This window comes from Trichomonas vaginalis, chromosome I (genome assembly GCF_026262505.1).
Source record: "Trichomonas vaginalis G3 chromosome I, whole genome shotgun sequence".
NCBI lineage: Eukaryota > Parabasalia > Trichomonadida > Trichomonadidae > Trichomonas > Trichomonas vaginalis.
The window spans coordinates 25,795,354-25,817,685 of record NC_067203.1 but is presented as its reverse complement, the minus strand read 5'-3'; the positions used below and the strand labels follow the sequence as shown (position 1 = coordinate 25,817,685).

The window sequence follows — 22,332 nt, the reverse complement described above, 5'->3', positions numbered from 1 at the left end:
CTTAAATACTCAATTATCGAGTTGAAACCTAATTTTTCTGCCAGTGCAATTGCATCTTGGCCAACTTTAGCTCCATTTTCAACTAAGAACTTAGTCATATTTTCATTTTTTACTAAAATAGCGTTCAATAATGGTGTTCTTTGTCTATATCTAGGTGTTTGATTTTCTAAATGAATAAATGAAGAATTGGTTCTTGATTTACATCAGCTCCATTTCTGACTAGTAATTTTACTATTTCTTCATGTTTTCCTGCACAAGCAATTAAAAGAGGAGTTTTCCGATGAAATAATAAATTGAATTCCTAGTAAAACATTTTCATTCACTTTTGCGCCTTTATCAATCAGCATTTGAACAACATCTATTGCATCGTTTTCTATTGCTATTGTTAATGGCGTTTTATCAATTTCGACTTTGACATTAGGTTCTGAACCATGATCCAAGAGGTATTTAATTGCATTAATATTGTTTTTATCGCATGCGATGCTTAAAGGTGTTAAAATATTACTAAACTTGTTAACATCAGCACCTTGCTCAATAATATATTTGATAACAATGAAGAAATTATTCATGCATGCTCTACAAAGAGGTGTTGCATTGTTATGCATGAAATTTATATCGCCTTTATTTTCAAGATAATAAATCAATGCTTTATGGAAATAAAACTCTAAACAATCTTGTACGTAAAATCCTTCGAAGCCATAGTTATTAACAATCCAATCATGAATCTGTTCATGATGAAAAGAAAGTGCAGCACTTATAGAATTTTTGAAATCAGCTCCATTTTGATGAAGAATTCTAATAATTTCTATGTTTCCACCTTCGACACTTTGAGTAACTAATCTATCAGTTAAATCGAGTTTGTTCATCATTAAGAACTTAAAACAATTTATTGAACCATGTTTTGCTGCTAGTTCTATTGGATTGTATTGATCATTACCAAAGAAAATATGTCTTTTTCTCCTTTCTATAGGTTTATTAAAATCGAACGAAGGATCCTTTGTTTCCTGAATAACTTTGTCAATATCATCAGTTTGAATGTAATAACCAATAGTTTGCTCAGGGAATAATGATGGGAAGAAAGTATCCATTTGATTCTTCCCTTCATTCTTTTCAAAGAGTAAAGAGTTGAGAAAATTTGAGTCGCTGAACTTTGGAAAATTAAAATGAGTTTTGAGATATTCAAATAAGTCTAGATAAGTATAGACTAGTTTTGGACGCTTCTGACAGGCATAATCAATAATTTTTAATGCTGAAGTAGGTTCCAAAAAGTGACGTTTTATGAGTGTAATGAAATTTTCTCCAATTTCAACCACGTTTTGAGGATTTAATGCCCAAATAGATTCTTCTAAGTCAATAATTGGCTGTAATTCTTCAGGTATATCAACATCTGCAATTGATTCATAAGTTAGTTGTGCGCTTTCAACGTCAGCTTCAATCATTTTAAAAAATGTCCTTATTATATCAATAATTTGTTAATAAATGCAATAACCTATGCAAACAAGATAAATTTTACTATCATATATTTCACTTTTTGGTAAGTTGTAATATGAAACATATATCTTTCTTGATTCACCGGCTGTTACTATAATCGATGCCAGATTTAATACGAATAAATTAATATAATGCTTTCATATTTATGCATTATTATGAATGAATACGTTTTCTAATTTAGTAACTGTATGATGATAACAATGAAAAGTGGCTTCATTATATTTTCCATAATTATATTACATTCAAAGCTTATATTGATTAAAAAGTTCATACATATGCTTGATATAAAAATTAGAGGAAGTAAATTCATGTTAATCAATGATTTTAGTATTATATCATATTATCGTAATATACTATATTTCTTTCCTCTTAATATTTTAGGTTTTATGGCTTTTTGGCCAAATATTCCATAATTTATGGGTCTCTGTAGTTTCACTATTCGCTCAATTTAGCGTCAATTATTAATACTTCTTATCAAAAATGTATAATCTAGTTAGATAATCAAACGACAAGAAAGATTTATTTTCATATCTCTTACCAAAGCATCTCAAGCAGCACTTGGGTTGCTAAAGAAAGAATATAGGAATTGATCATCATTGAGCACCTGTTAATAGTCCATCATTGAGAATAAAGCGTCAAAGATTGATGGTGTTTTGTCCTTAACCTCAAGATCTACTTTAACTATAGGGGACTCAGGTTCATCACTAACTTTTGGCGATTCTTGTATTATTTTTTCGCGTTTTTTCTTGTTAGATCTTGACTTTTTATTTGCTTTTCTGATTAAAGTTTGCCAGCGGTTTCTGATCATATTTCCTGTTCTTCCCTTGAACATTTTTGCGATTGCGTTCCATTTGTTGCCATGAATGGAAAACTGCTTGAGAATCATCTCATCTTCTTCCTGTGTGAAATCTTTGTGGTTTATTCTTGGGCACAAATAATTTTGGTATCTTTCGCGGCACTGTCTTGGTGTTCTGCTTTGCATTATGTTAGAAATTTCTCTCCAATTTGGTGAGCGTCCACTCTCTTGGACTAATTTAAGGAGCTTTGCGTCTTCCTTAGGGGTAAACTTGGTTCTGCTGCAGCAATCCTCGCAAGGTGCATGTCCATTAGGTAGTAATCTATCCATAATGAAGTTAATTCTGTCAGCCATTTATTTTGAATAGACCTCAACATATTTGAATGCCGAGATTTGACCGATACTCAATTTTCTGAAGTTTATAAAATAAATTGAGAGTAATACTAGCCGAATTGAGAAGGCCCTTCTGAAAATAAATAGTCAGGTATAAAAGGAAATTCCTAAACTTTCATTTACTCATATATACTAATTCCTGCTTCGAGATTTTAACATTGAAAATTCTTACGAATTGATAAAAGATAATTAGAAATAAAATAATATTCTATAATATTTAATGTAGATCAAGAATACTCCAATATCATGAGAATGAAGATTTGTATACCTCTCAAAAATATATTCAAATCCTCCCTTTCAAATTCTTAATTCTTCTAAGATTGAGATGTCCCCTTCAAATCTTGTGATATGTTTTTTATATTATATAGAGCATTTTTAACTAATAAAATAGTTTTTGCACCCATGACGTTAAAAATCAAAAATCTTCATAGTTGTGAAGGAAGCATATTGTACATCAGCATCGCTAAGTGTCCAAACAAATATATCTATTCAAAAAATGGCATTCAAAGCTTTTAATTATTATTCATCTTTTCAAAATATATGGTCAATCATATAAATTACAAAACTAAAATAACAAGCTAGTAATATTAGAACATATAACACTGAGAAAATTGTGTTTCTCCAATTCTTCTTTAGAATCAGCAGTTTAATCTTAGCTTAAAATTCAGTATTTAACAATTGACTCCCCACCAAAACATATAAAATATCATCGTATACTAATAACTTTATATGGTTGTTTGAATTTCTTCACTATAAGTTTTTCAATTTCAATTTGAAAATTTATTTTCCCGTATATTATGAAGATTGCATAAATCTTACAATATACTGTTAGGCCAAACAATTTTGATATGATAATCAAATCAGGAATAATTTCATGATAATTCTTTCTCAATAATTCGGATTTATATAACTATATCTTGATAAAATTTCACTTCATGTCTTCATTGAAGATTGGAGATAATTTTCATTTTGAATCAAAAATGATTTTTTTTTGGCTGATAATTTTTATATGAATCTATACTAACAGAAATATTAAGACAAGATCTTTATATTTTATGCCGGTGAATTGAGTTAAAAGAAGCATTTTTCCAAGCGAGGCTAAACCCATTTTCCTCCGTAAGGTTTCCTTATCGTTTTTCTATCTCAATTTTGAGTGAACCTCTATCAAAATTTTGATAAAGATACTTCACGGAGAAAAGGAGTTTAAATTAATGTTGATTTTTCTTTTGTATAAAATAAAGATTGATACTTATAAACAGAGGTTGAATTTATTTTAGATGTGGTATATTTCAATTAGACGATATAGTTTTTGTAGAGAGAAAATCCTTTTCAATTTTAAGAATGATTAAAGAAATGAAGCGTTGAAAAATGGAATTATGGAAGGAATTCTTCCCAAATCTAAATGATCCAAGCTTTACACAGAAAAATGCAAGAATTACTAATGCTGGCATTTACTTTGTTAATTTTGCACAATTCCATGGTCTTGGCAGTGAAGGTGTTATTGTCCTTTCTGGTAATCCTTCCACAGCACTACTTGTTTTTGCTTCCAGTTTCAAAGATTCGTTTAAAAGTTCCGGTCAAGGCGGATCTATAAATCTCATTCAAGGATCCATTGTTCAATACCATATATGCAGCACTGGCTGCCATGATAACCCAAGCACAGGTTGGGGAGGCCACAGCTATACTGAAGTAACAAAAACTCCAAATACACCGAATTATTTGATTGAATCTACTATCTCGAGATGTAAAACTTCCAGTAGAGCTTTTGAACATGATTTTGGTTCTATTCTTGTTCAGTCTACAAACACTTCTCACTATAAAGGATCTGATATGGCGGCTTTTTGCTTATCTAGAGCAAACAATACAGGTGAAGTAAAATTTTCGCTGATTGTTAATAATTCATGTCATAATCCATGTGTAGGATATAGCAGAAGTAATTACATTTCAATTTATTGCCAATTTATTGAAAATTCAAATAGTGAAACATCATATGGAATAATACATGTACAAATTGGTAGTTCTGCTAGTTTTTCAAACTGCAGTTTTGTAAAAAATGCAGGAAGTCGCCTTTTCTCTCTATATGAATCAAGCGCGTCCATTACAAACTGCTTTATTAAAAATCCTAATTGTCCAACAGGATCAGGATCTATTGGCTCTACTTATCCTGATCAGTTAGAAATTGTTCTTTTGCTTTTGTCTACTAACCAATGTAATGCAAATAATAAACTTATGAATCCAATTATCGTTGTCAAACCATCGTATATTACTAAATACATTCCTTACCTTACATTGGATTTATTGATAGTTCCAACACAAATCTTATTTGTCATATAAAAATCTTTGCTTTTGTGCAATTTAGATTCTGATAAATAATGAAGCACATAATCATTCAATACATTAAAAACTTGAATGAATTTTTCCATCCAAAATATGTGTTTTCCGAGATATTCGCCCTAAAGTATTATCTCTATGGTTTTGGAATGAATTTTAAGAATTCTTTTCCCAATATGGTAATTATGAAATTAAATATGAAAATAATAATCAATTGAACAAATAATAAGTATTTTATTATAAAAATAATAAAAAGAGTCAATAAATAACAAAACAAATATAAAATAAAAATAAATCAGTTATTTTCGAATGTTCCAGATATTTCGATAGCTAAAAGAATCTTCTTCTTCGCGATCTCTTTCGATGTGTATATAGGCATGTCGAACTCACCGAAACATGTCCTCGCTTTAGGTAGTCCATCCCTCCACGCAGAGTCATTCATGTAGCAGATGTTCAAAAGAGGTTTGCTTGGAGGGTTGAATGGCAAGTTCTCTCTCGCTGTCGCGAACTTGAGAAGAAGAGAAAGTTGTGATTTGTTCATCTCGTTCAGTATCTCGATGAACAAATCTTTCAGTTCTTTAGGCAAACCATGGTCGAACTCTGTCACACTCAAGATTGCTTCTGCTGTCAATTCGTTTGGAGGAGAGCAACAAGATCTGATGATGTCTCCTGTAACGAAAGGAGGAGGTTTCAGTCCTAAGTTCTCCCAGTATCCTTGGCGGATGATGTCCAAGTTACTCTTCAGTTCTTTGATCCTGAAATCCTTAGAGAGAGATATGTATTCTCTCACGTTTTGGAGAGTGACAGGACGCGTTCTTCCGTACTCAGAAAGTGGCCTCTCTTGTCCTAGTGAGTCTTTCACAACGAAGAAAAGAGAAAATCTGCTCGAAAACACTTTCTCGTCTGTGATGTTCTGTATGTTGTTTTCGAGAGAAATCATCAGTTCTTTGTATGGTGTGTCGATAGAATAAATGTCTTCGATTGTCAATATCCCTTGTGCGATGTATTTCCAGAAGAAATCAGGGAAAGGCAGTGGTTTCGTCAGTCCGCATCTCGTTGAGATTCCAAACAAAACACCAAGCATCTTATACATGTCCTCTGAATGCATGTTGTTTGGATCTGGAACAGGAATCAGGCAATCGAAGTTTTCAGAGTTAGGGAACTTCGAATTTGGACATTGAATGAACAAACCAATACTCGGAATGATTGATTCGTTGATCGCATCCAAAATAAGTTCTTTAGAGATTCCGCCTGAATCTTTTCCTTTCTCATCTTGGAAAACAACACAAAATGGTGAATCTCCTCGTTTCCTGAAGTTCTTTGGAACGTTTTCTTGATATTTCTTGTGGAACTGATACAAGATCGAACAATTTATATCTTTGAAAACGCCATCCCAAACTTCCAAAGCTCCAATTCTGTTGAAATTCAACTGTATTGAATCATCATTAGATTCTGCATCAATCAACTCCATGAACCTCTTCACTTTCAGTTCCTTTGGCATGAAATGACACAAATATTTAATGAAATTCTCTGGACAATTAAATATATTGTGGTAAATCATCCAACAAACGGAAAATAGCAACAAACCACGGAGGTAAATGATGTGCGTAGGATAAGGAATCATTGATTGCGCTAATATTTCAGGATTGATGTCTAATTTGAAGTTTTGTTCCGCAAATTTTGACAAAGAAACCATTTCAAAGATATCTTTGTCGTATTTATAATCGAAAATTGCGAAAATCGTTCGGACATCGTTGATAAACATCTCTCTGTTTTGAATAACAAATTCTTTGAGGTCAGATTCAGTAAATCCTTCAGCAACAAGGATGAATTTCATATCCTGGAGCTTGTCGATGTTTTCTGAGAAGATAATCTTGCAGTTATTTCCCATGAAAATGTTATTCGACGCTGGAGGATCGAATATCTTTCCGTATTTGTTGAAAGTACTGTTTCCGTATAGCTTGATAATGCAATGCTCGTTGAGCTTGGCCGATATAGTCACAGATATCGTCTTGTCTGTTAATCTCGTGATTTCATATGGAATAAATTTTGTAGTTGCAATTGCCCATTGGTTCAGGAATAAGTGGAATGGGAATCCTGTTAGTTTCTTTGTAATAGGCTTGCATAACCTGACAAGTTGAGAAGCGAATTCGTTTACTTTTTCACTGGAATTTTCTAGGTAAAGGGGAAATTGGATTTTCGGCATCTCCCAGTCAGTCAATTCGATGGATTCGTACTCGCTGAGTTCGGCAGGTGTCAGGAATTCTGGGAAATTCTTCTTCAATGGTATGTAAATCTTCTCTCTAAACTGTGTCTGTTGATCTGTAAGGAATGTCATGATCGGATGGTTCTTCTTGTTCGTGTAAATGGATAATAATGATAAATGGACTACAAGGTCTCCGACTAAGTCAATGGATATCAATGGACAAATATCACATAAAAATTCAAGGATATTTGGACCAAATGACGAAAAGAATGGGGAGTTCGCGATATAAGAATCAATAAAGTTCGTATATATCATGGCTCTGAAGTCATGTAAATCCGAAATTTCAATAAAATTACTGTATCTCGTTATATAATACGTAAAATACTTCAAAGATAGGACCAATTCGAAGAAGCTACCAAAGAAGGTTTCATTCGTACCAGGATTGACTGGCAAACAGATGACGCCGTCGCCTGTTGCGTCAATTCTTGAAATTTTTACAACGAATCCTTCAACGTAGACCAATCCTTTCGTCAATATCGTCTCTCTACCTTCTTTATCTGCTACTTTTAATGAGCCATCTGAGTTAAATCCAGCTCTGAATACGATATAACCAATTGCTGAAGGTTTTATGATAGTTCTGGTCTCTGTGAGTGCTGATATTTGGGTAATAACCGCATTAGGCTGCAATGGTCTGATGAAATGCATATAGAAATTGGTAAATTGTTGTAATAAGAAAGATTTCCATATGTGAGCGAAGATTGGGATCAATTCAGACTCTTCAACGTACTGATAGATCACGTTTATGCCTTGTTTGAAGACATATTTCGGTCCTGTTATGTGATAATTTGGAGATGTTGCGTCAATCGTGAAATTGATGGGACAATCCTTCTTGGCAATGATGTCTGGATTAATTGGTTCAATATGCATTGCAAGCATCAACACAATTTCCAACAAATTCGGCATTTCTAAGTCGAAAATTTCAATTGCTTTGGATTTAGGAAAATTAACGATAGAAAGTGCCTGTAAGAAAATGTGGGTCTGTATATCTTTCCTTGTTTCGTACACATAACCCGTTGTAAAGAAATTAAGAATTTCTGAAGGCAAACAAGGGTAAGTTATGGTATGAATTGGCTGGAACAGGGTTATATTAGTTGTTTGGACACCTTCTACCTCAGTAACTTCTCCCGTATTGTCATTTATGAAGACAGGTTTGAAATCTAAAGGAAAAGTAGAGATAGAACACCTGTTAAACGCGGAACAGTACTGGCAGACAGGTATTTTAGAAGGTGTTCCCGCATTAGAAGTGTGTGTGAAGCATTCTGAAGGATATGTCAAAATTTGTTTTTTGAATTTGTCGACATTTTCAAGGTTTAGCTCTGTTCTGCAGTTCTTAAGTAATTCTGCTGGGTAAGAAATGATCGGTTGTGTCCTTGCGTCGTAAGTAAAGAAGAATGAGTTCGGATCTTCAGTTAATCTCTGCAATTTCGGCTTTGTCAGCTTAATTTTCAGAGGATTCGACTGTTGGAATGGGAGTTTATTGACAAGATCTTTCACATTCCCTTTAGTTCTCTTGTTTCTTGTGAAAATATTCTTTCCAGTTGGAATATTCGAACAAATCTTCGCAGAAACGGTGGATTCGATCATTTTAGGACCAATGTTATTGATCGAATATGATACTTCGACACTTCCGAACGTGTGAATTAGAAATGATGCAGCTCCTGAAGGGATTTTGAAGGTAAATATATGGGTATTATGGTCGTAGATGCTTAATGTGCACGCGGATGGTTCGTAACAGAGCGTAACATCGTTAAATCCGTAGATACTTGGAACTGTATCGATTGGCAAACCATTGTAAAGGGCAGAACCATTACTTGAGAGCATGAACGTCTGTGATGATGAGTAATGGAGCGAAAACATGTGGATGCCAACGTGAAAAGCGGATTTTTTGTGGAAATCCAGGTGTAAATAAGTTGAATTCTCCGGACTTAACGGATCTGAAAGGAAACAATGTGCTCCTTTGTATGTAAACAGGTGGTTGTCAGTGACGTTCACCAGTTTATTGTCAGGAACTCCTGTCATTGCGCAATATAACAAGTGTGGCCTGAAAGAAGGCTGCTGTAGGAAGCCAAGGGAGTTTGAGGATAAATGGGCACTTAATATTCTTATGAAATCCTTCGAGTAATTGTGAAGACTGAACTTTTTGATCTGAAATTTTGTTCCTGTCTCCATGAAAGAGAGTAAAAACTTATGATCTGTGATGTATTCTTTCAAGGACTGAAGGATATAGAAATTCAAAGCTTCCGTGAAATATGAATCTGGATCTTCATTCAATGCTCTTGTAAAGAAAGGCATTAAATGCTCGTAATCTGGATACATGTCAGGAGTAAATGGAATTACGGACTTTGGAACTATAGATGGGGAATAAGGAATGGTTTCTATGTGATTATTTGGAGTAATTGGAGTTTGCCAGCCGAAATATTGCTGATTCTTGGGATCAATGTCAGTAAGATAGTATACAACGTTGGTGGAGTTGTCTTTTATCAAAGAAAATACATTAGGAATCGAAATTGAATTTGATAAAACAGCAAAAACGCCAAATAAATAGCGTTTATCTGTAAATTGCTTCATTTCTTCAGGTACATTGATATTAAATCCATTGCAGTTGTTGTACTGAAGTATAAAAGTGAAAATTGAGTGAACAATTTCGGCAGCTTCTGTTTTTGCAGTAATACAGAAGCGAATGACCCTTATCATCGCTGCGCAAGCAATCATAAGGATACCAGGAGTCTTTACCATCTTTGTATTCTCTTGAATTTCGGCTAATGGAGTGAAATCTCTCATAATTTGGGGTCTTCCGCCAGAAGCGATTGCGGATATCTCGCAGAGAAGCCAAGAAACGAGTTCCATCTTTTTGTTGGATGATTTAATGTACTCAAAAAGAAATGAAAACGCATTATGGAAAACTGCTGGCTGGATATGCTTTATGAAGTGGAGAATCATCTTTTCCTTGTATGGAAGTATCATTCCTGACCTCAAACATAATCTTGCGAGAGATAATTTTGAGATATTCAAAATTTTCTCTTTAAACAGCTTTTTGAGAAGAATCTCTGAATCTTCCTTTGAAATCTTGTTCTCTGAATCATGAATTATGGCGAACATGTTACAGGCCAAAATAGCAATGTAAGATTCAAGGGAAGTCTCTTCGATACTTATGTTTTTGGACAGTAGCAAGTCAAAGAGCTCGGAAATAGGCTCTAAAATTGATGATGGATTGTATTTTCCGACCATCATTAAAAGATTTGAATAAAAAACAATCATTAGATTCAGAACTACCGGGGAATCAACACTTGGCATAATCTTTCTGAGCAAATCCAGAAGTTTGAAGATGTTTCCAAAGCCATTTCTATCTTTATCTAATTTCATTGATCCAATGAATGAAACGTACTTCATAAATGATTCTGATCTGATGATCTTGTCCAACATGAAGGAAACAAAGTCAATATTCAAGTTTCTGTTCAAAATATCTGCAATAATATCAATTCCAAGCGTTATATTCTCTTTTACGCGTTGGATATCGCTTATCATTTGCAGACTGTGTTCAATTGTGAAGTCATCATTGATAAATTTGTGAAATACGTTTAAGATATCTTTATCCTGAGTTTTTGAAAGCGGAGAGATCATCAAAAGGAAGACAATCTTGTGTCTTATGTCCGAAAGCTTCTTAGAAAGCTCTTCTTCTGATCCAGCGATCAAAGATTGTTTAATTTGGTACTGAGTTCTATGAAGTTCATTAACGGCGTGCGTTAATTCCTTGAATTTGAGAGTCATTTGAGATTCTCTGTTCTCTTTCTTCGCAGCGGAGAAAACAATTAATTCATCCAATAAATCTAATTGTTTTGCAGCTGCAAAGAGGAAAAGGATATCATTTAACATGATATCATTATGTTTGTGCTTAGCAATCGCTTTGTTTTGGCGATTGAAAATGGAAATAATTAAATTTTCATTTTCTAGAATATATTGTGGATCTAAAGATGTTAAAAGGAATTTGACCTTCTCAGGATCATCTTCTAAACCAATCTGAATCAGTTCCTTTCGACTTTCATCAGAAGATTTTGGAGAAAAAATTAAATCGTATTTTTGTGGGAAACTTTCAAGGGTAATGTTGGTTTCTAATGTACCTCTGACAAGCCATAAGTAATTATCTGCATTATTTAGCTCGTTTCCACCGTTAATTAATGCAATAACAAATTCAATAATAATTGTGAAGATTTCGAAGAACAATGAGTAGAGGAAAACGAAACTGCTGTGATCATTATTATAAACATTGTTCAGATTTGCGATTTTGATGAGTTCGCTCGTTTTTACGAAAATTGGCTGCAAAAAGTACACAATTTTACAGGAAATCCTTGAGAATTTGGACAGTGGTTGAAGTAATAACAGCCATTTTCTGAATAATTGAACGAAATTTGAGAATTTCAAGGAATTTTCGTTATATTGAGCCATAACGTCATCAATAACCTTCGCAAACCTTTCGGACATCATCTTACAGTATTCAAAAAGTATATTCTGAAGGAATTTTTTGTCTTCTGGGATAGATTTCGGAAAATCTGTGTATAATTTTCTGGCAGAGATCATTAGATTCCTCTGGAACAACACCAACATCTCATTCTGGCTTTGCGTCATCTTGTGGGGCGTAGAGATCAAGATTTCGATCAAAGGAGAAATAATTTCGTGGCAAGTCTTATCTGTGAAGCATTGGATGAAGAATCTTTGTTTCTGGAGGAGGCGGAGGATGTAGAAGATGAAATCGGAGTTCTGCTGATAAATAATTGTTTTGAAAATATTTGCGCGTTTTTCTGGGTCATAATCTGAAAATAGAAGAGGGAATGAGGTACCAATAGTATAAGAAATGATTTGTTTGGCAAATGAGTATTTTTCGTTGTTGTAAAGTGAAGATAATAAATCAATAATTTCATTTAATGTATTTCTTTGTATTTTGTCGGCCATGTTCCTTGCACATATGTTTGCTAGGTTAAGTTGGAGCAGTCCGATCAAAGAAATCAGGAATACATCGTTTTGATTTGACTTAAATAAGTTTCTTTTGTCATTTTTTGCATTTATCGTCTCACAAACCGCAGAAATGCACTTAACCAAGGCTGTTAACATCTGTTCCGTGCATGGAATTAAGAAATGAGCTATGTCAGTGTTGAAATATTTTGTTAATAAAAGAGTTTTCAACTGGATTCCAACGGAATTGGCCGTGACGTACTCCAAGAAACGCGTAGAAGCCTTCACAAGCGTTGGAATGTTCTTAACTTTTTTAATTGACTTGATTACTGAAGAAAAAGTTGGAAATTCTTCGCCGTTGAGGCCTGTCAACCACTCAGCCTTCGATCCAAGCTTATGTAGTTTGACGAGAAACAGGTTTTGAGGTCCAGGAGAGATTGCCCACAAACAATTGTTCCAAGGATCGGAAGTTATGGCCACGATTGGGAGTTTGAGGCTGAATACGAGATCTCCAAGATGTTTGCCATCAATTAATGAGAAACTTCTTGAGAAATAGTCACATTTAGTTCCATTATTTTTAATTTGAACGAGAAAAACTAAAGAAGTACCACTGGCGTAGAACAAAGCTGTATCTTCCCATGGATCTGGTAATAATTCCTTCGAAAATGGGTTCAAAAGTGTTGTTCCTTCAAAATATGGTTCAATAATTCTTTCAACATGGACATTTTGCTTGTTTAAACTCAAAATACGTATCTTCTTTTTATGGTAGAAGTACATATAATGACCATCGCTAACAGTTCTGCCGTGAATCTTGTGAGAAAATTTGATATCTTGAATATCTTGTAAAGATTGGATTTTTATGATCTTTGGATGCTTGAGGAAAGGACCATTGATGATAATATGACCATTACTAACGCAAAGACTCAAATTTAACCTCTCTTCCTTTGGAATTTTGAGATCAAGTTTATGAAATCGAGATTCTATATTTGTAAACGTGTCAGAAAGTTTGATAATATGTAAAGTACAGTGGTGACCAAGTAAAAATATTGTTCTTCCATCAGAACTGATGATTGATGAAGGTTTCATGCCTTGGCTTTTACTTTGAGGAATGGAAACAGTTCCAATGATTGTAGAATCGAAGGGTAGAGTGATCGTGCTGCTGAAGGATAAGTGTTTTATGCAATTTTCAATATTCGACATTTTAAATTTTAATTTTGAATCGATTTTACTGGATGAAAGGGATAGAATTTTTGAAAGACCTTCGATAATCGCTGTAGAATCTCCAATTGTTAAACCCCATAAAATTTGTGGAACCGCACTTTGTTCTCTGAGTAAATTGGTGATTTCTTGATAGTTTGGATTAAATGTGTAATTAGAAATCTCTGTAGATTGCAAAATATTAAGGAATTTTGTGACATTTTGTACGACAGATTTCATTTCTTGGATGTTTATGGGAGTTCGTTCGGCATGCTTCATCAGAATCTTCGATAACTGCTCGTTTTCATTTTTTTGCTGATGCATTAATGAATTATATACTTCTTCATCAGCAATTAAGATGTTATCAGGCTTTGTACTGAGGAAGGTGAAAAATTCCGATAAAATATGGTGCATTGTCGATTGAGTCATCTCTGATGAAGTGAAGATTGGAGTGATAACTGAAATAAAAGCTTCACTTGGCGTTTGCGCTTGCGTAAATAGTAGAGGGTTTGAAACTATATCGACAATCAGATTTTCTCCGGGTAGTTTTACTTTGATCTGAGATGGAGTTTTTCTCTCTTGGAATAATTTTGAAGTAAATTCCTTAGAAAAAGCAATCTCGTCGAGTCCAACGTCAAAGACATTGTTAGTATAACGCTGAAAAATTTCATTTTTAGCGAAAACTACGTCCGAAGCCCGGGAAATACCCGGTCCCATGTAACTCCAGAAAAAATTTGGCGAAAATTTTTATTTAAATTTGGATAAAACTATCAAATATGCCATCCTCATTACATATATAATTGTTTGATTCAAGTTATGCATCAAAGTCGTTGATCTTGGCAAATTTTTATCATCAATTTTTCTTAATTTCGAAGATAGGTCATATAAAAATAGATTAAAAACGTAAACAAATAACATTTACTATTCCAATTTACGAAAATTTATACATTAGATGAACAATTGCCAAATACATCAAATCATGATTTCGTAGTATGACATTATTAAACTTTTGGGTCTACTTTAATTGGTTGCATTATGGGAACTTCCGGTTCACGTTTCATTTTCGATTTATTGAAATAAATGTCTATAGCAAAAGCTCTAAATATGATATCTAATGTAAACATACGATGTATTGATATTTTGCTGGATCTATATTAACTCTTTCCATATTTGTGGTTTCGAAATATTGAACTTTATTCGCTTCATAATGTTGTAATGAATCAGCATTGCTATTTACACGGAACCAACCAAAAATCTATAGATATTTCTTCTCAATAGATAAATATTAATCGAAATTCATATTGTATTTGGTATTTTTGACTGAATTATTAAATATCCGACACGAACAATGTGATCTGGTGCTGATATACTACTGTGTCATAATTTTACCAATATCAAATTCCATAAATCAAATAAGTTGTAATGGAAGATATTGAACGATTATTTTGAATTCAATTTCAAAGAGGAAGTTCCTCCAAAAATATTTTTTTCTTTCCCATATTCAAAGTAAATTTTTGTAAAATAAACAAAAATGTCATCGCCCGGGCGATTAGCTTTTATGGGCATTGACGTTGATTTTCCCTTTTCAACACCTTATCCTGCGCAGAAAGCCATTATGGCCAAAACAATGGTCGCTCTGAAGCAATCCGAAAACGCATTACTTGAATCACCAACAGGCACAGGCAAAACTCTTTCATTACTTGCATCATCATTAGGGTACCAGACATGGTTACAGAGTCAAAAGCCAGAACCTCCGAAAAAGATAGATCCAGCAGCATTGTACGGAGAAAAATACACAGAGCTTGATCCTGAGACAGAAGAAGAACCACAACTCAAAGTATACTACACAAGTCGTACGCACAACCAACTCTCTCAAGTCGTTTCGGAACTTAAACGTAAATTACCAACATATCGACCAAAAATGGCCATTCTCGCTTCACGTCAGCAACTATGTATCAACGACAACGTCAGAAACAAGCCAGATATCGATGCAGCGTGCAGACTCGAGCACGGAACGAAACATAATTGTGAATTTGGCAAAAGCATGACAATACCACGTTCTATGATGCCAGATGGTGAATACAGCAAATACGACATCGAAAACCTCATTGATGTCTGTCGAGAAGAAGTGAAATGTCCGTATTTCGTCACTCGAAATTTGGCCAAACGCGCTGAGTTCATTTTAGCACCGTACAACTACATTCTTGATGGCCGGATACGAGGTACAATGAAAATAGAACTCGCAAACTCAGTTGTTATATTCGATGAAGGACATAACATCGAAGGAATCTGTAGAGACGCCGCAAGTCTCTCTCTCGACTACAAAGAAGTTTCTTACATACAAGGATACATAGCAACACTCGCACAACGTGAAGATATGAGATTACAAATAGGAAATACATTGTTTCAACATTTTCTGAGTATCGGGCGGTTATTTGACAAAATTTTTGAATGGTTTACACGGACGATAGAAGAATCACCATGGGAACAGAACAGAAACAGGCAAGAAACATTTTTCCAGTACCAAGATGTCGAAATGATCTTGAGTGGCTGGACATTGAACAAAGAGAGATTTGTTTTGTACAAAGAAGACATGGAAGAAATCATTTCGGCCAATGAAAAAACAACAGGAGATCAAGATTCAATTATTCCTACAATTGTTGCTGCAATTTTAGGGAAAACATTGACAACTTTGAATTTCATTTATACAAATGATTCAATCTGTGATTTTCGATTAATTATCACTGATTACGAGAAAAACAAAGAAGAAATTAATCCGAAATTAGAATTATTGTGTATGAGTCCTGGTGTTGCTTTTAGATCAATTGTTGCTAAAACACATTCAGTGATTATAACATCAGGAACATTGAGTCCTTTGACACAATACGAATCAGAATTAAGAACAAAATTCACTCACCAATTATCTGCTAAACATGTCATTGATCCTTCACAAGTTTTATCTATGATTATACAAAGAATGGATGGAGTAGAATTAACAAGTACAGCAAAATCATTAAATAATAATATCTACAAAAAATTGGGTGATATCGTTTTAACTATCGTTCAAAAAGTGCCAGATGGAATACTCTTATTTTTCCCAAGTGGTTCAACAATGCGGAAATGCCTTGAAATATGGAGATCAGAGAGTTTGTTGTATGAAATACAGAAGTTTAAACCTGTTTTCAATGAAAACAGCGGAAATAAGAAAAAAGGAGAAGGAGATGCGTTTAAAGAATACAGATCATCAATTAACAAAGGAAAAGGTGGTTTATTGATAAGTGTTTGTAGAGGAAGAGTCAGTGAAGGTACTGATTTCGCAGATCGACAAGCGAGATGTGTTATTATATTTGGAATTCCTTATCCTTCTTTGTATGCTCCTGAAATTATTTTGAAGAGAAATTATAATGATGACCACGCGAAACAGAAAAATGTTGAGTTTGCTACTTCTGATGGAAGTGAGTGGTATTCTGCTCAAGCATTCAGAGCATTGAGTCAAGCAGTCGGTAGATGTATAAGACACAAGGATGATTATGGATCAATTATAATGATTGATTCAAGATTTATGCAGGAAAGATCGAAATTTCCAAGATGGATGCAGGATGGATTGAAAAGAAATCCAATCACTTCTTTGAGTGAACTTGGTGGTCAACTCGCAAATTTCTATCAGGATATGACAATGAGATTCCCAAATTCCGCGCAAATCATAGAAACTGAGATAAATGAAACGGAACCGTTAGTTGTAACTCACTCAGATTGTCTCTCAAAAATTGTAAGAGTGACAAAAATTGACAAAACAAGTTCATTCAATTCTACTTCCTCTGTACTCAGAAAATACTTCCTCGGTCAAAATTCAGAGAATGAATCACAGGAACCTGTTGTTTTGGCAAGAGTTGGTCCAGGAGAAACATCATTGATTGAAGGAAAGAAAATGAACTACGAATGGAGTTATGAAGATGGACTTGCTTTTGAACCAATTTGCTGCACTTGCGGACAAATTATTGGAGTACATATTAAAGGTTCGTTGGAAGCACCTGACAAAGTCAAACACATTAAATGTGACTGGTTCTTTGTCGACAAATGCAATGTCACACAGAAGAGTTTGAGTGAAAAAATGAGTAATATTGTTATTAGACCAAAAGTGATTTCTATGAATGATTCGCCTGTCATTGCCGGCGGACAGAAGACTTTATCTTTTGCTTAATATATTTTATATTAATGTTTGTTTTGTTTATTGTTTTTTTGTTGTTTGAATTTAAAACTTATACTTTTACATTAATTAAGATGTATCAAAAGCAATAAGTATGCACGTAGGTATCTTTATTATTGAAAAATTATAAATGTTTAGATTCAGTAATAAGTATTATATCTTTTTGTTATTAGCACCATGCAAAAGAAGAAGTTCAGCTATTCCTTTTTTATATCTCGTTATTGCAATATGATAAGCAGTTTTTCCATCATTATCTTTATCATTGATATTTGCGCCATGTGAAAGAAGAAGTTCAGCTATTCCTTTTTTATATCTCGTTATTGCAATATGATAAGCAGTTTTTCCATCATTATCTTTATCATTGATATTTGCGCCATGTGAAAGAAGAAGTTCAGCTATTTCTCTACTATTATCAAATGTTGCATAATGAAGAGCATTTTATCCGTGTATCTTTTTCACTGATGTTTGCGCCATGCGAAAGAAGAAGTTCAGCCATTCCTCTATTATATCTATTTTCTGCAATATGATAAGCAGTTTTTCCATCATTATCTTTATCATTGATATTTGCGCCATGTGAAAGAAGAAGTTCAGCTGTTTGCAATCTGTTATACCAAGCTGCATTATGAAGAGCAGTTTTCCCATTATTATCTTTTTCATTGATATTTATACCATGTGAAATAAGAAGTTCGATTATTTCTTTATTATTATTATTCCATGCTGCAATATGAAGAGCAGTTTTTCCGTGCTTATCTTTTTCATTGATATTTGCACAATGTGAAAGAAGAAGTTCAGTCATTCCTTTATTAGATCTATATACTGCAATATGAAGAGCAGTTTTTCCGTGCTTATCTTTTTCATTGATATTTGCGCCATGGGAAAGAAGAAGTTCAATGAAATCTTTATGATTCGTTTCTGCTACATAGTGAAGAGTAGTTTTTCCATTATTATCTTTTTCATTGATATTTATACCATGTGAAATAAGAAGTTCGGCTGTTTCTTTATTATTATTTTTGCTGCGATATGAAGAGCTGTTTCTCCATCATTATCTTTTTCATTGATATTTATACCATGTGAAATAAGAAGTTCGACTATTTCTTTACTATTATTCAATGCTGCAATATGAAGAGCAGTTTTCCCGTGCTTCTCTTTTTCATTGATATTTGCACAATGTGAAAGAAGAAGTTCAATGAAATCTTTATGATTCATTTCTGTTGCATAGTGAAGAGCGGTTTTCCTATCATCATTTTTTTCATTGATATTTATACCATGTGAAAGAAGAAATTCGGCTGTTTCTTTATTATTATATGCTGCAAGATGAAGAGCTGTTTCTCCATCATTATCTTTTTCATTGATATTTATACCATGTGAAATAAGAAGTTCGGCTGTTTCTTTGCTATTATATTTTGCTGCAATATGAAAAGTAGGTTGTCCATTTTTATTTTTTTCATTGATATCTGCACCATGTGAAATAAGAAGTTCTGCTATTTCTTTGCTATTATATATTGCTGCAAAATGAAGAGGGGTTTGTCCGAAAATATCTTTTCCATTAATATTTGCACCGTGAGAAAGAAGAAGTTCGGCGATTTCTTTTTTATTTAATGATGCTGCGATATGAAGAGCTGATTCTCCTCTGAAATTTAGTTTATTGATATTTATACCATGTGAAAGAAGGAGTTCGGCTGTTTCTTTACTATTTTTCCTTGCTGCAATATAAAGAGCGGTTTGTCCCTCAAGATTTGTTTCATTGATATTTGCACCATGTGAAATAAGAAATTCAGCTGTTTCTTTATAATTATTTTTTGCTGCATAATAAAGAGCAGTACGCCCGTCAAAAATTTTTCCATTAATATCTGCACCAATTGAAAGGATGTTTTCACATAAGGATGGGATTTCAAAAATTGTTGAATAAACAAAACATTCATTAATTTTACTTGTTTGATCTAAACAAACCAAAAAGGGTTCAAGATTTTTATATTTTCCGCAATATTTTAATTCGATTTCTATATTGTATTCATTCATCAAGAATGTAACAAAATCAATGTTGTGTGAAATTATTGCATATCTCATGTGATCTTTATCTGGTTTTTGATATTTCAAACATTCACTCATGAACTCTTGATTTCTGCCTAGGAATGAAAATTTGAGACATATTCGAGTTATTACTGAGTTAAATTCCGTTCTTAAGTACTTGAAACAATCAACTGCCCCATAGTAACAACATAATTCAAGTAACGAATATCCTCCATCATATCTAGGATATAAACTGCTTCTTAGTTTTTGATCCTTATTAAATCCTTCTCTTTATGTGTATGATATAAATAGCTCTTTGTTATTATCCATAATTGCTTTGTAAATTGTATCTTCCGAAAGGATATCAAGATTTTCTAATTTAATTGTTTCGAAATCAGCTAATGTATCTAATTTAATTCCATATTCTTTATAAAAGAGGAAGTTAGAAATAATTGGTATATTTCTGACTTCTTTGATGTGATAATCATCAGATATGAGTTTCGAAAGTTCCAAATATGACTTTGCATAACGATTATTATATGGAATGATATTTAAAATGTCGCTTATAATAGTTTGTGGGCGACATTTCTTTGATTCAATCAAATTTGTTTTGATCATTTTGTAAATCGAGTTTAGTTCTTCTGCATTTTTCGTTTTTAACTGATACAACGCATTATATGAATCAATATGATATGAATAGATATCTCTCAATTCACTGTATTTATTTTTTTTAATGACTTGAGTAGACATGAAAAAAATTTTAACGGTATCGTTTTTAACTGATACAACGCATTACATGAATCAATATGATATGAATAGATACCTCTCAATTCACTGTATTTATTTTTTTTAATGACTTGATCAGACATGAAAAAATTTTTTTAACGAAGGATTATTATTTTCGTCTGGAAAAGTGACAAAATTATCATTTTCGTCTGACGAAAATGATAATTTTTTATTTTCAGGGTCATGCTAAAAAGATAAATTTATGAGATTGCAATGCAATGATACCTACTTGAATTGCAATGCATCTATTAGGAAATTTTGGTGAAAATAAATTGAATAGTTTGAGTTTATGATTTTGACTTCGCTAAAAAAATTGACTGGAAAATCACAAAAATTGAAACAATTTGAAGTTGGAACTAGAATGATAACATGCACAAGGAGCTATTAAATATAGTTGTGTATGGGTAGATTGCGCTTAAATTATTAGAAATAGAGTTATAGTTCAATAATTCAGAAGCCAGACGAAAATGACAATTTTGTCACTTTTTCCAGACGAAAATGATAATGCCCCTTTTGCTACTAGATTTAAGGATGAAATAATGAAAATACTTGATGAATACGGTGATCAAATCTGTTTTGCTTGATACTTAAGTTTATTTTCTAATCGATCTCTATTGTGACATGGGAATCTCTGCATTATTATGACAAATTTCTTTCCATAAAGAATATATTTCTCAAGATCACACTCGAGTTTGAGTTGCATGTAAAACTAGAAAAAAAGTCAAGTTATTTACCTCTATAAATTCTATATTTATTCAAACAAATATATGAATAAGAAATTTAATTTTCTTAATTTCATAAAAAAAAAAATACAATTATAACATCATTGTAATATATGTTATGGTCTCATTTCAGTGGACCTTGCTTAAATTTCAGATACATCAATCCTTCAAAATATCCGCAAATTTTTGCTTTTCTATTCCATTCCCAAGGATTTTTATGTTTATAAAAGTAGTGATAATAGCAGCGATACTTTCTGTAGTAGTGGTTGTTGCTTGTCGTTGTTTTTTTGTATGGTTTATCCCAATGATAAAAATGGAATATTTTACTTTGAGAAAAGTTGAGGAACTGTTCATTATATCTATGGTCTTCAAGGATTTTATTGTCTTGGAATAGTTCGTTTAAAGCTGTTTGATCATTCAGCCAATATTCTTTTGTTTCTTCATATTCTTTAAGTAAATCTATTAGCTTTTGTAGCATATTGTCTTCTCGATATTTGGCTGCGTTGAAAACTATGGCTCCTCCGTTAAAATAATTCGGCATTCCATCTGTAAAGTTTGTTCAATTTAAAACAGTAATAGCGTACGTATTTTCGAAATCTCTGTAATAGAACTTATCAAAGTTGTTGATAACTAGAGTATCTGCGTCAAGACTAATAAATCTGTCGATTTCTGGATGATTTGGGCTAAAAACTGTTTTGATATATGCTTCGTATGTGGAACCATTAAATACTTTTTTGGTTAGGTAAGTTGTATTATGGAATTCAACAATAAATTTGACGTGATCGATTTTAATTTCGTTTAATCTGTTTTGAAACTTTGTGACTTCTTCAGGATGTGTTGTACAAACATAAATAGTGAGATAATGATTGACCATAATATTAATAGCGGAATAAATAGCAGCACCAAGCTTATTTATATTACCAGACCAGCTATATACTAAATTTAAATTTGGGAATAATCTAGATTTGATTCTTGGGTAGCGAAATAAAGAAAAAACAATTAAGATGTGGATAGTAAGCAATACTATTCCTCCTGAGAGTGAATGATCTTTTCTAAAAGAATACTCTTTAATGAATTTGGTGTTATGATCAATTCGTGGAGAATTGAGCATAATATCAAATTCAATAAATTTTCGAATGAAAAAAAAGTGGATTAATCATTTTATTAATTTTTTGATAGAACTAAG

General features: G+C 32.9%; 9 protein-coding genes across 9 annotated transcripts; 2 read left to right on the top strand and 7 right to left on the bottom strand.

Annotated features, from left to right (window-relative positions):
• Positions 1-239: 239 nt before the first annotated feature.
• On the bottom strand, positions 240-1,439 carry TVAGG3_1050480 (spectrin binding; the record flags this gene model as incomplete). The annotated part of the gene is made up of 1 exon (XM_001324600.1): positions 240-1,439. One exon carries the CDS (start codon positions 1,437-1,439, stop codon positions 240-242), a length of 1,200 nt encoding a protein of 399 aa, XP_001324635.1.
• A 624-nt stretch (positions 1,440-2,063) lies between these two features.
• Positions 2,064-2,641, bottom strand: TVAGG3_1050470 (RNA polymerase II transcription regulator recruiting protein; the record flags this gene model as incomplete). The annotated part of the gene is made up of 1 exon (XM_001324599.1): positions 2,099-2,641. The coding sequence occupies one exon, from the start codon at positions 2,639-2,641 to the stop codon at positions 2,099-2,101; it is 543 nt and encodes a 180-aa protein (XP_001324634.1).
• Positions 2,642-3,681: 1,040 nt separating this feature from the next.
• TVAGG3_1050460 (uncharacterized protein) lies at positions 3,682-5,014 on the top strand (the record flags this gene model as incomplete). Its single annotated transcript, XM_001324598.1, has 1 exon — positions 4,049-5,014. One exon carries the CDS (start codon positions 4,049-4,051, stop codon positions 5,012-5,014), a length of 966 nt encoding a protein of 321 aa, XP_001324633.1.
• Positions 5,015-5,249: 235 nt separating this feature from the next.
• Positions 5,250-14,138, bottom strand: TVAGG3_1050450 (guanyl-nucleotide exchange factor protein; the record flags this gene model as incomplete). Its single annotated transcript, XM_001324597.1, has 1 exon — positions 5,307-14,138. The coding sequence occupies one exon, from the start codon at positions 14,136-14,138 to the stop codon at positions 5,307-5,309; it is 8,832 nt and encodes a 2,943-aa protein (XP_001324632.1).
• Positions 14,139-14,932: 794 nt separating this feature from the next.
• Positions 14,933-17,682, top strand: TVAGG3_1050440 (DNA repair DEAD helicase RAD3/XP-D subfamily member family; the record flags this gene model as incomplete). The annotated part of the gene is made up of 1 exon (XM_001324596.1): positions 14,980-17,622. The coding sequence occupies one exon, from the start codon at positions 14,980-14,982 to the stop codon at positions 17,620-17,622; it is 2,643 nt and encodes an 880-aa protein (XP_001324631.1).
• A 358-nt stretch (positions 17,683-18,040) lies between these two features.
• TVAGG3_1050430 (cyclin-dependent kinase inhibitor 2C-related family) lies at positions 18,041-18,424 on the bottom strand (the record flags this gene model as incomplete). Its single annotated transcript, XM_001324595.1, has 1 exon — positions 18,041-18,424. One exon carries the CDS (start codon positions 18,422-18,424, stop codon positions 18,041-18,043), a length of 384 nt encoding a protein of 127 aa, XP_001324630.1.
• A 167-nt stretch (positions 18,425-18,591) lies between these two features.
• On the bottom strand, positions 18,592-19,737 carry TVAGG3_1050420 (cyclin-dependent kinase inhibitor 2C-related family; the record flags this gene model as incomplete). The annotated part of the gene is made up of 1 exon (XM_001324594.1): positions 18,592-19,737. The coding sequence occupies one exon, from the start codon at positions 19,735-19,737 to the stop codon at positions 18,592-18,594; it is 1,146 nt and encodes a 381-aa protein (XP_001324629.1).
• A 192-nt stretch (positions 19,738-19,929) lies between these two features.
• TVAGG3_1050410 (spectrin binding) lies at positions 19,930-20,388 on the bottom strand (the record flags this gene model as incomplete). The annotated part of the gene is made up of 1 exon (XM_001324593.1): positions 19,930-20,388. One exon carries the CDS (start codon positions 20,386-20,388, stop codon positions 19,930-19,932), a length of 459 nt encoding a protein of 152 aa, XP_001324628.1.
• A 768-nt stretch (positions 20,389-21,156) lies between these two features.
• TVAGG3_1050400 (glycosyltransferase 8 domain-containing protein family) lies at positions 21,157-22,281 on the bottom strand (the record flags this gene model as incomplete). Its single annotated transcript, XM_001324592.1, has 1 exon — positions 21,706-22,257. One exon carries the CDS (start codon positions 22,255-22,257, stop codon positions 21,706-21,708), a length of 552 nt encoding a protein of 183 aa, XP_001324627.1.
• Positions 22,282-22,332: the final 51 nt, after the last annotated feature.